Source organism: Rutilus rutilus, assembly GCF_951802725.1.
Source record: "Rutilus rutilus genome assembly, chromosome: 21".
NCBI classification, from domain to species: Eukaryota; Metazoa; Chordata; class Actinopteri; order Cypriniformes; family Leuciscidae; genus Rutilus; species Rutilus rutilus.
In genome coordinates this window covers 9,578,897-9,592,183 of record NC_140226.1, presented here as the reverse complement: position 1 = coordinate 9,592,183, position 13,287 = coordinate 9,578,897, and the positions used below count along the sequence as shown (strand labels likewise).

Below are 13,287 nucleotides of genomic sequence, written 5' to 3'. Positions count from 1 at the left end.
TGAAAAGATGGACTTTAGAAGCTCAAGAACGACATGAGCAATCAGTAAATGAGTTCAAACAATGACAGATTTTTATGTCTGATGTCATCTTGACAATTTAGGTCATATTTGGTTCTGCAAATTCAAATGTATATTTTACTCAAGACTGAAATGCAAACCACACATCACAAAACAACAAGTTAACATTTTTCTCCTGGTTCATAAATATACATCTTCACTTATATTATTCAAGTATAATCCACAGCCAAAGACTGCTCTAAAGATAGAGTTAAGCTTGAAGCCAAATAAAGTGCATATTCATCATTCTAGCATAGTGCATTTAATTATTTTTAAATCCATTTTTGTCTGGTACACACACATTGATATGCCCACTGGTTCATTTTGCAGTTTCCTTTTGCCGATCTGTCCAGTATTTAGCGTAAGCCTCGTGGAACATGTTCTTGCAGCTGATCTTGGCCTTCAAGCGGGAGCAGATGAGGAAGGAGCCGCCCATCTTGCGGTGCAGAGAGTAGGTTTCCTCCGGCGGAGGAGTCAGACGCTCCTTCAGCATCACAGGGATCAGCCTGTGGATCCGCTCCGTTGTGCTCTGGGAACCGAAGTCAAACGGCTCGTCTGACGCGAATGCTTCCCCGAGGATCATCACCGCATCCACATGGGCGTCCTTCATCGCCTGAAATGTTGAAAAGAGTGAAGTGACATTGCACTCAAGGTTGTGCACCATTCAGAACTGAATTAAGAATTTCAGCTATAAATTTGAACTGAGGTCAAGAAGGAAAAAGGGAAAAAGGTTGCAAAACTGTGATTCAAATTTTATTTTATAGAAGTAGAATGAAAGACACCCTGTGGTGAAAATCAAACTTTTAATGTTGTTTAACAAACCATGTGCAAATTCACCAGTCAACACCACTGCGGAGTATTTTCTCCTTAAAGGGTTACTTCAGGATTTAGCATTAAGCTTTGTATTAGTAGAAAACCTGTAGTATTTTAGAATTACCATGCTTTCCACCCTCATATCCCCCTGAGACAAGAGATTTATGTATTTTTTGTCTGGAAAAAATCCTCCGATGACGCAAAAATCGTCATTTTGCGTCATCGGAGGATTTTCTGGACAGAGGCTAAAGACTACAGCCAGTAGATGGCGTTGTTCCGCATGTTTTCAGCCCACCCATACAGGGTGGGATCTCACTCACAGAATGTACACAGTGTCAGCCGTCTTTCTTTGGAAGCTAAGCTAGCAGGCTCTTGTTCTGTGGAGAAAGCTGAATAGTAGGAGAAAGCTGAGTAAGCAACCATCCTCCTTTTCCCGGACTTGTCCGGGCGAGATCGTTCAAAATGTACGGGATTCAGCTTTTGCTTTCTGCGGTCGCTATTCCTTGTTTACATGCACACCTTTTGTTTCAGTCTAACTGAATTCATTCCGATTGGTGAATTTGAATGTAGTGTTTACATGAACGCTAAACAAGTGATCGGTTGATGTGCGTTTTACCATTGCTAAGAAAAATTCCAGCTCCTCCGTGAGAGATGGGAGACCCGGCGCGTCTCAGTAATCATGCCACCGGCCTCGCGCCGTTCTCCCGCGGCCTCAGCCTCATCCTGCTCGCCACAGTAAACATGATGAATGGCGACTGTAGAACGCAAAAGCCGAATCCCGGACATTTTGGACTCTCTCTAAATCCCTCGCAAACTCATCACGTAGGCTAGCTTTGTTGTTTTAAACTGCGCACTCTTACTGGTAGGCGTGGCCTCCTAAGACTGCGAAGCAAGTGCATTCTGGGAGTTGTTGTCTTTCATCCACATAAGCCAAAAATACATTTTCTGGCTTTTCTCAGTCTAGAAAGCTCCAAATTCAAAAATTTCTTCACATTTCTTCTACTTAAATGACCTATTTTAAATACACATTCATCTTCCCAGAGGTGAAGTATCCCTTTAAAACAGCATTGAAAATAGACAGTCTCAAAAACATGGTTCGAAATCACTGGTGTTTCTGACGTCACAAACTACCTTGTAACCAATCGCGTCACAAAGGGGGCGGGCTTAAGTATATCATTAACTATGACCACTCTGAAGCATGCGAGTTTCAAGAGAAGCCAGGTTATCCTAGTATATTTTCATGTGCATTTAGCATATAGCGGGTGAATTAAGTATATGATGTATATTACGATGTTATGATGAACTATGCCTTTCTCCACTGACGTTCTGAGTTCAAAGCGTTTCTGATGATTGTTAAAAGGCAGTTGTCTGACTCTGAGATGGCGAACGGGAACATAGTTCGTGTAACATTAGCAACACATTATTAGCTGTTTTAAAATGTTGTCAAGCAAAAGGCTAATCATATTAATTACCGTGATGTGTTCGATGTTGTAGAGAGCGATACATAAAACGCATAAAAAACCATTGTCATAAATCGACTTGTATAATTCAATATTCCACTTCTTCTTCTGAATCAGTTTCTAGTTCAAACATACATGGGTGAATTAAACCAGTATTTCTACTTGCCATTGTGTAGTGTTTACTACAGTTAAAGTTGAGCGAGTTGATCAGGTATTCTAAGCTCTTGTGATTGAGGGGCTGTTTACACAACACCGTTTTCAACTAAAAACGTAAAACTTTTTATGCGTTTTGGCCGTTCGTTTACACGACAACAGCGTTTTGGGTGCCTGAAAACGCAAAGTTTTGATAATGGGTTTCAAAGTTCAAGTTTTTGAAAACGGTCTGTGTAAACAGCAGAAACGCGTATCTGTGAAGACGATGACGTCATGCACATGCGTATTATGAGTTCAGTTTAATGTTTCATCGCCATCTAATGGCCTGGCAACAGAATACAGCGTTTTTAGTTGTTTTCACGGATCCGTGTGAATGGGGATGGTTTTGAAAATGGTGTCGTCTGTACGTGGAAAACTCAAAGGAAAAACTTCTCCGTTGTAAGCATATTGTTGTCGTGTAAACGTACCCTGAGTCGAGACATGACCAATTTGCTTATTCATGGATTCACATATACTAAACAAGGGTGGAGAGTTAAATTAAAGCTCTAAAATTTAAAAATTTAAACAAATTTTTTATATATACAGTATATCATGATGGTGATCAAAGATGAGTTCTTAGGGAATTATTAAATACAGGGGCACTTTAAGATTTAGAAAACTAACATTTCAGTCATGACAACTCAGAGTAGTTTGTAATACATTTTGTTAATGAGAAATATAAATGTAAATAAAAATAGGTTTGGTTATGCTGCTGCAAGATAAAGAACCCCATACTAATCTAGACGTGGTGCTGGGGAGGAGGGGGGCAGAACTGAGCTTCATCAAGTCGGGCCGGAAAAATAAACTGGGAGTATACTCAGGAAGAAGAGAATGATTGTCTGCAGAACCGGCGATGAGACAGCCAATCATCTGCATGGAAGAGTTTCATGACTGAACTTGGTATTTATATTAATAATTCAAAAAATGGTAATTTAATAATAATAATTTATTTGAATATATTTTTGTTTTTTTTACTCCTTTGTTGTTTAATTATGTAAAGTTCCTGTAAATTATAATTCAGTAAATTATGGGGTCAATTCCAACCACACTTACAGTGGGGAGAACAAGTATTTGATACACTGCCAATTTTGCATCTAGAGGTCTGTAATTTTTATCATAGGTACACTTCAACTGTGAGAGACGGAATCTAAAAAAATCCAGAAAATCACATTGTATGATTTTTAAATAATTAATTAGCATTTTATTGCATGGCATAAGTATTTGATCACCTACCAACCAGTAAGAATTCCGGCTCTCACAGACCTGTTTTTCTTTAAGAAGCCCTCCTGTTCTCCTCTCATTACCTGTATTAACTGTACCTGTTTGAACTCCTTACCTGTATAAAAGACACCTGTCCACACACTCAATCAAACAGACTCCAACCTCTCCACAATGACCAAGACCAGAGAGCTGTGTAAGGACATCAGGGATAAAATTGTAGACCTGCACAAGGCTGGGATGGGCTACAGGACAATAGGCAAGCAGCTTGGTGAGAAGGCAACAACTGTTGGCGCAATTATTCGAAAATGAAAGAAGTTCAAGATGACGGTCAATCTCCCTCGTTCTGGGGCACCATTCAAGATCTCACCTCGTGGGGCATCAATGATCATGAGGAAGGTGAGGGATCAGCCCAGAACTACACGTTAGGACCTGGTCAATGACCTGAAGAGAGCTGGGACCACAGTTTCAAAGAAAACCATTAGTAACACACTACGCCATCATGGATTAAAATCCTGCAGCGCACGCAAGGTCCCCCTGCTCAAACCAGAGCATGTCCAGGCCCGTCTGAAGTTTGCCAATGACCATCTGGATGATCCAGAGGAGGAATGGGAGAAGGTTATGTGGTCGGATGGGACAAAAATAGAGCTTTATGGTCTAAACTCCACTCGCCGTGTTTGGAGGAAGAAGAAGGATGAGTACAACCCCAAGAACACCATCCCAATCGTGAAGCATGGAGGTGGAAACATCATTCTTTGGGGATGCTTTTCTGCAAAGGGGACAGGACGACTACACCGTATTGAGGGGAGGATGGATGGGGCCATGTATTGCAAGATCTTGGCCAACAACCTCCTTCCCTCAGTAAGAGCATTGAAGATGGGTTGTGGCTGGGTCTTCCAGCATGACAACGACCCGAAACACACAGCCAGGGCAACTAAGGAGTGGCTCCGTAAGAAGCATCTCAAGGTCCTGGAGTGGCCTAGCCAGTCTCCAGATCTGAACCCAATAGAAAGTCTTTGGAGGGAGCTGAAAGTCCGTATTGCCCAGCGACAGCCCAGAAACCTGAAGGATCTGGAGAAGGTCTGTATGGAGGAGTGGGCCAAAATCCCTGCTGCAGTGTGTGCAAACCTGGCCAAGAACTACAGGAAACGTATGATCTCTGTAATTGCAAACAAAGGTTCCTGTACCAAATATTAAGGTCTGCTTTTCTGATGTATCAAATACTTATGTCATGCAATAAAATGCAATTGAATTACTCAAAAATCATACAATGTGATTTTCTGGATTTTTGTTTTAGATTCCGTCACTCACAGTCGAAGAGTACCTATGATAAAAATGACAGACTTCTACATGCTTTGTAAGTAGGAAAACCTGCAAAATCAGCAGTGTATCAAATACTTGTTCTCCCCACTGTATGAATTTTCAGTGTTTACTATGCAAACGGATTCTCTCAAACAAGCTACAAAATGTTTGTGGCAATGACCTAAACCATCATAGAGTTTTTTGGGCAGGTGAAACATGTAATTTTTAGGTCCGTGTGCTCTTTGGAGGGATTTACTGTACCTTTGACTCGTATCCGGTCAGAAAGTTCATATCAATCGATCGTTTTAAAACTCCCTCTCTGTTCCTGTCTGCAGCAGCCTTGATAATCTGATCAAGAAAAAAATTCAAGAATTGTCACAAATTTAAATATGAAACAATTTCAAAGTAATGCAGAATGTAAAGTTTGCAGTGTTACCTCAATATAGACATCAGTGAAGCTCGCATCAAAACCTCTAGTGGCTCCAAAGTCTAACAGAGCAACCTGGATATGAATCCCAGACAATACTTATTGCAATCAAAACAATGCAGATTAAACGATTCCAGATATACAACGAAAACAGAGAAATACCTTGTGTGTTTGTGGGTCAAAGAAGAAATTGGACCAGTTGGGATCCGTTTGCATGTATCGAAACTCAAAGAGTTCACGCAAACACAGAGTCAGAATCTGCTCACAGATCTGACAAAGAGCAGATATGATCATTTTGAATGTTCAGGACTACAAAAAGATCTTTTTAAAGACTACATCAGTCTGGAAGGATGTGTGGCCGGCTTCACCTCGTTCTTGAGTTCCTGTGGCAGGTCATCGGCTTTATCCAAAGGGAAACCGGACACCAGCTCCGTGGTGAGGATGTGCTGGCTGCTCAGTTCATCCACAACATTTGGCACGTAGAAATAAGGATGGCCCTTCAGTAACTCCCTGTAATGATATTAACCAGGGCTGCCAACTCTCACGCAATTTACACTTTTCACACGCTCTCATGCCACACATCCATTTTCTCACGCAGAGAAAAATCGCGAAGAAGAGGACACTGACACCGACAGACAAAGACAGAGCAGGTTACTTTACATATGAAACAAATATGAACCTCTCAAATTCTGTCAATTTTATAACGAAATTCAAACTATAAATACCGGTTTGAGGCGCTGGCGCCTCAGTTCAAGCGGCACGTGAACCGATCAACTCTTAGCTACTCTTACTACTACTAGTTAATAGTAAATAAACATGAATGAACAATAGGTATGTTAAAAGATACAGTACAACTTACCAAAATACATATGCCTCATAGTATAATATCGATCAATCAGTGTTTTTCACCAGTGGAAATAAAACAGCTGGAGAACATGTCACATAATGTTACATTTACCCCAGGAAAGCCATTTAATGACCAAAGCATGTTAGTTGGATAGAAAAATATGCTATAGAGAGGAGTATTTTGCTAAATTTTGCACCAATGCTTTATTTTCTAAATGTCATAATCATTTGTTAACAAACAAGTATTTAATTACTTCAATGGGCTCATTGTTTCTGCATTAAATTATTACATTGTTTAAATTAATACGTTTTTAGCGAACTGTGACTTTGTATATGCACATTTCTGAAATACATAACTTAGACAGTTACCTCTGATAACAGATCACTCTAAACTGAAATGTGTGGACTCATGCACTTTCTGTAAAGCTTCTTTAAAATGATGTGTATTGTGAAGAGCGCTATAGAAATAAACGGGAATTTAATTTAATTGAATTAAATATCATGTGCACTATATTAACATATTATCTATTTTTAAATATTATTACGTTATTATAATAAAAAAACACATTATATTTATATTTGAGTTGTTATTGTTAACCTTTATCTATTAACATGTATCTACTATACCTAATATTTATCTAAATGAATCGATATTGAATTGAGATCGGAATCAAATCACAAGAATGGAATTGAATTGAAATCGTGAAATTTGTACATTTGAAATCAAGCAATAATAAAAACAGTGGCCTACCAGTCATTGTACCATGTTGAAACATGTTGTCACTGAAATGGAACTTAATGAAATTCTGTTTAGTTACCAAAATGTTTTGACAATCACACTTATTGTGATGCAAACTTTTTTTTTTTTTACAAAATATTATACAGTTTTTGTTAATTAAAAAAAAACTAAAATAAAATAATTTTCAAAACGAATATTAGAAATGTTGAAACTAACTAAAATAAAAAAAAAATTAAGTTGAAATACTAAAATGATTAAAACCATAATAGAAATTTAAATAAAGCTAAATAGAAATAAAAAAATGACAAAAGCACAAACGTAACCAAAATGAAAACTGAAAATAAAAAAATAAATAAAAAAGTATTATTATAGCATTTAAACAATACTAAAATTACAGCCTAAAGTATAAAATCTCATTTGAGTCTCATTTAAATATCAAATGAACTATGCTAAGATATGGTCCACATTTTGGATCTAGTTATTCAAATACTCACTGGAATTGCTTGGCACATTTGGCTTCCCGTACATAATCACACTCCAAAGCCAATTCCCTGCTCATGACCTCTATGAGATGCTCAGGAAACAAACCTTCACGCGAACAGAACGACAGACACGGTTACAGCAGAACTGAAATCAAAAGCATTGCGACACAACATAATTCATACCTTCAGGTAAAGCATTGCTGATACTGAGGAGTGTCATTAGGTTGTTCACGTCGCTGTTTATACTTTTGGCCACTCCTGGATACTGACAGCACATAATAATGTTCAATTAATTAATGCCTAGATGCCTAGCAGCACAAAGCACATACATGTGAAACACTACGAGACAAAAGCAGCTCTCGAACCTGGATTTTCATGGCCACTTCTCTGCCGTCCTTCATTCTGGCCAGGTGAACCTGACCGATGGAGGCCGCTGCAAACGGACGCTCCTCGAAGTACTCTAGTTTATCCTGCCAGTTTGGACCCAGGTCACTGACCACTGTTTTCTGTCCGAATGATAAACACACCATAAAACATTTAAACTTATATGCTGTCCTTATTATCTCAGGCTACGTCTACACAAATCCAGATTTCTCTGTTTTGGCTTTTTTTTTCCTGCAAAAATGTTTAGTGTGGACAGTTTTAACAGATGAAGCATCTTTGCATATTTTATAATGAAATTTACTCTGTGCTGCTGACTGTAAAACATGGAGGTAATTGCGTTTTAGACCATAAATGGAATGGCCACAGTGCGACCTAGTGAGCTAAAACTACTAGCCTAATATAAATTTAAAACATTACTATAGACAAGTAAACAGTCAGTACTAAAATAAGAACAAATAATCAAATTACAAGCAAAAAGCACAAATAAATACAATATAACAAAGATACAAATAAAATAAACAGTGCTTTTCAGGTGTTTCAGGTAGGTCTGACAGAAGTTTTCATGTACAGAAATTGTATAATTTAATAGTGTGGACGGAGAGCGTTTTTTAAAATGTCATTTTCAAATGTATCTGGATTAATGTAGCCTTAAAAGTCATTAATTGATTATCTTTCTTAAAGGGATAGTTCACCCAAAAAACATTACTTTTTATCATTACTTACAAGTTGTTCCAAACCTGTATGTGAATACAAAAGAAGATATTTTGAAGAATGTTGGTAACCAAACCAAAAGTTAATGGTAGCCATTGACTTACTTAGTATTGAAAAAAAAAAAAAAAAATACTATGGAAGTCAGTGGTGTCCATCAACTGTTTGGTTACCAACATTCTTCAAAATATCTTCTTTTGTGTTAAGCAGAAGAAAGAAACTCGCTTTAATAACTTTCTAATTTCAGCTCAACAGCAAAAAAGTTCAAATTACAGACATTAAATAACTTGCAAATGTTTTTTAATGTCGACTTTAAGCAGTGTTGGGGAAAGTTACTTTTAAAAGTAATGAATTACAATATTGCATTACTCCCTAAAAAGTAACTAATTGCATTACTTAGTTACTTCTTATGGGAAGTGATGCGTTACATTACTTTTGCGTTACTTTTTCTCACCTGGGCTGGACTTGGTTGTTTGTTTTTTAATAAAATAAAATAAAAAGTTCTGCTTTTGGGCCCTTTCACATCAAAGTGAAATAAGTACAATAATAAGAATAATAATAAAAATGTCATTAGTGAAATGACACAGGAGAAGAAAGTTCTCAAAGTTCTCTTTACATACATTATGTAAAGTCATTTTTGCTTATTGGTATGGTTGAATTGGATCATTGAAGGTCAGCAGCAAAGACATTGGTTAATAAAGTGAGATTAAATACATAAAGTGTATTATTCATTTTGAGGAATAGTGAATGTTTCTGTGCAAATGAGATGAGTAAATGCATGCTCACATTCATTTTAAAACTACAGCAACTTGTGTTATATACTGTATTATATGTATTTGAAAAAGTAACTCAGATATTTTGTTGTAAATTTAAAAGTAATCTGTTACTCATTACTTGAAAAATGTCATCTTATTACGTAACTCACTTTACTTGTAATGCATTATCCCCAACACTGACTTTAAGATGTAAAAGCGGTTTGTGTTTTCAACTCTCACATTTGAGGCTATACCATCATTTGCTGGGTGGGCATGAAGTCGGCGCTCTGTCGAACACGGTCAAAGATCTTTGCAAGCTGAGGGTTGATGAAAGCATCGTCTATGGGCAAGAAAAGATGAGCAGAACCAAAGATCAGTGTGTAGCAGATCATGCAAACACGCTATAGGTGAACTCTGAACATGTACTTATACAGCATGAATGGCATGAAGCACTAAAAAAAGCTTTGCATGGTTATTGTGGCCAGCTGGTTTTCTTATTTTGGGTCGTGACATATTCCAGCTAAATGCGTCCTTCGCCTCAATGACATGGCACACAATACACCTTAATGACATTGCACATAATACATTACTGCCCTTTTAAAAGACAACAACAGATTAAAAGAGACTTAATGTGACCTTATCAGCTATCTGTCTGGAACTACTTTCCTTTTTAACAAGTGGAAAGATACAGAACGCAGTCGGCAACACAGACAGCCATACACCGTGTCGAGGGGAAGGGGTGTGTAATGATATTTCAGAATGACATTTGTGTCAGATTCTTATCAGGAATAATCCCTGCTGTGTGTGGCAGTATATAGCAAACAGGTCAAAGGCAAGGGTAGTTGCCGAATCAGAGAAAACAAGTGGTAAAAACAAGCATTTGACAACACATATTCCATCCTATTTTTAAATAATTGTGATAAATTAGTAATGGCAAATTAAAGTTAAATGAATGGTGCCATTATAATGCTAAATAGTTGTGTGTGGTTGCCAGGCTGTCGCTATTTACTGATCAGAAGTCAAATGACCAAATCCCTTCAGACCAGATCAGATAGATATATATATATATATATATATATATATATATATATATATATATATATATATATATATATATATATATATTGCAGTGGTGTTTTAAAATTAGGCAAAGTCCAATGTATATCAAATGTAAATTCATTCAATTCTATTTTGTATTTTGACACTATGTAATTAATGTTATATTTATTAAAACCAAGCATAAATCTAATCAAGTTAGTGTTTTCACGCAGTTTTACATTTATTCTAAAATAACTAAAGCCAGTAATATAAAATATAAAACATTTTAATAAAAAATAAATAAATTAATACATAAATAAATAATTTACATTTCTAATTGCTCACAAAAAAAATCATGTTTTCAGGCGTTTTAATTAGTCTTCCTATTAACGCCTCATTTTGTTCATGTAGACCAATTCGTGAACTCGCATGTAAACAAGAGGTGGGATTAATCACATGAACCAATCATATCCAATCATAACTGTTCATATCCAATCATAATGCGATAGACTTGGCGTCCCGTTGTAACTTTACCTGCTGGTGTCGCTGTGGGACAGTGTTACTTTAGAAAAACAAGTGATTCATACACTTTTAAATGTCGTATTTTTATTATATTTAAGCAGTTTTATTTTTTGAAATATCAATTGTTTTCTCATCCAATTTCTCATCAGAGGACACATCCCTGATCTGGGGTACTTCAAATAAATAATTTAGCTTGCACTGAATTAAAAAAAATTGTAATGATGTTCATTATCTCTACAGACAGATGTGTTTGGAGGAATCTCTCACCCTGAATGCTGAGCATCTGTCCTAGTTTAAGTGCGGCTCCTCTCACTTTGCAGAGAGTCCGAACAATCCTTTCAGCATTGGCTTCTGATATGAATGGGTTTGAGTCCAGAATTGCTTTTGTCTGTCCTGCCAAAGAGGAGAGAGGAATCAAATAGCCAAACTTGCAAATCAAAACCAATCAATTATTGAACCATAACGTCCAACCACATGTTCCCACCTGATTTCCCTCCAGATGCAAGACTCTTCTTTGCAACTTCAGCAATGGCTCCAATGCCCAGACCAACTGCTAAACCTGTGGGAATCATGAAATATTTTGCATTTGCCAAAGCCTTTTTTTTAGCTAATTAAACAAGCAATCACACTATAATGGGTGTTATCTCACCTCCAAAGTTCACCAGCCTTCCCAGCCTCGTGACTGGCACTTTTCTCTCTCTGGAACTCTCACTTAACTGAGAAAACAACAGTAAAAAATATAATTGGAGAAGGTGTTTTTATAGTCACTGCTTTTAGATAAAATTATAATTGTAATGCTGCATAAATGTTAAAGTATTCAAGGTAAATCAGACCATAATATTTGAACTTCAACACTTTTAATCAGGGCTGTGTAACCAACAATAATTTACAGTTTAGTGTGCTGTACCATTTGCTTATGTTTTCTGGAATCGGGTGTTTTGGCATCTTTGGTTGTGTCGACACCTTCTCTTTTCAGTTCACTGTAATATCTGTTATCTTGATGGAATAAACAGATCTGTCCATAGACATGCTGTTGAGCTGTACGAATCTCTCCAAATAGGCTGTGTCCAGATCTCCCCAAATACCTGTCACGACCCCTGGCACATTCAACAACGCCACTAAAGCTGGAGGCATTTCGGTGGCTGTCATACTCCTGAAACCAAGCATGCAGGACAAACAAAGTAAAAATCTGGTTTAGATGAATAGACGAAGCTTTGGAAATGTTGACTTCAAATCATGGCAGATATAAACTCAGCTCAGACAGCAGCTTGTCAATCTTACCTGTTCTTTCAGGTGAGGCGTGTTAAAACGGACTCGGTTTTGACCTCCGAGTGTCACTTTTCTGAACCTGCTGATTCCCCTCAATAACATTTCAGCTGCCATTGTTACTTTTCAGAGCTGTAAAAGCAGAAGAACTGTCAGACTATTGCTTTTGGTTATATATATATATATATATATATATATATATATATATATATATATATATATATATATATATATATATATATATATATATATATACACTAAAACTTTACTTAAACGACAAAAGAGCCTCTGATTTAAAGGTTTTAGATTGTATTTAAGTTAAGGTATATTTATTAACAGTTTCATTTATATTGAAGCACTAAAATAACAACAAAAACTATATAGACACACTTAAAAATATTGAAGCACTAAAATAACAACAAAAAACTATATAGACACTTAAAAATACTAAAAATGGCAAAACACAAAATGACTACACACACACACACACACACACACACATATATATATATATATATATACAACACTGCTATATTGAGTACTATTATAGTTTTTATTCATATTTTGAATAAACTATACACATATAGCCTATTAACTACACTTTACAGCAGTTCAGATTAAATTCAGAAATTAAAAATGCATTCTCCACTGGATTCAGAACGAACCATGTTCAATTCTACAGAGATTCAACCTCCATTAAACAAATTAGTGCGTGAAGTGAACAGACCAAACAAAGCTTTCTGATCGCCTACAAGATCGATTTAAGAAGATTTAAAGCAATAAAACGACTTACTTTAATCCTCAATGACATTCACTGAAGTCTTCATTTATGATAGGCTACAACTACATTAGACTATGCTCAAACTCCATTAAGTTTCCGTGAGCTGTCCAAACATACGATGACATGCAATGAAACAGTGTGGAAACAGTGATCTAATCTGTGAGGATCTTGAGACAGCAGCAAATGTTACAAGCAGCCAAAAACGGATTCACTAAACGCTTCTTCCTCCAGGTGGCGCTACGGTACAGGGTTGTCAAGTCTGCGTTACAAAACTAGCCCAAAGGCCAATCAAAAATA

The 13,287-nt window shown here is 36.7% G+C and overlaps 1 protein-coding gene across 1 annotated transcript; it reads right to left on the bottom strand.

Moving 5' to 3' along the window:
- Positions 1 to 49: 49 nt before the first annotated feature.
- coq8ab (coenzyme Q8A-b) lies at positions 50 to 13,281 on the bottom strand. The gene is made up of 15 exons (XM_084392641.1): positions 13,003 to 13,281; positions 12,225 to 12,341; positions 11,851 to 12,096; positions 11,593 to 11,659; positions 11,428 to 11,502; positions 11,211 to 11,336; positions 9,638 to 9,723; positions 7,902 to 8,042; positions 7,720 to 7,801; positions 7,549 to 7,642; positions 5,838 to 5,979; positions 5,632 to 5,739; positions 5,479 to 5,544; positions 5,304 to 5,390; positions 50 to 670 (listed from the first exon to the last, which is right to left on the bottom strand). Exons 2-15 carry the CDS (start codon positions 12,324 to 12,326, stop codon positions 377 to 379), a joined length of 1,716 nt encoding a protein of 571 aa, XP_084248767.1. The 5' UTR covers positions 12,327 to 12,341; positions 13,003 to 13,281; the 3' UTR covers positions 50 to 376.
- Positions 13,282 to 13,287: the final 6 nt, after the last annotated feature.

Bases quoted from the DNA above. Each gene is read 5' to 3' on its own strand.
- coq8ab (XM_084392641.1), bottom strand. From the start codon at position 12,326: ATGGCAGCTGAAATGTTATTGAGGGGAATCAGCAGGTTCAGAAAAGTG. The intron at 5,980-7,548 runs GTGAGTATTTGA...ATATCATTACAG, and splicing joins AAATGTGCCAAGCAATTCCA to GGAGTTACTGAAGGGCCATC. The intron at 5,545-5,631 runs GTATTTCTCTGT...ATTCATATCCAG, and splicing joins TTGACCCACAAACACACAAG to GTTGCTCTGTTAGACTTTGG.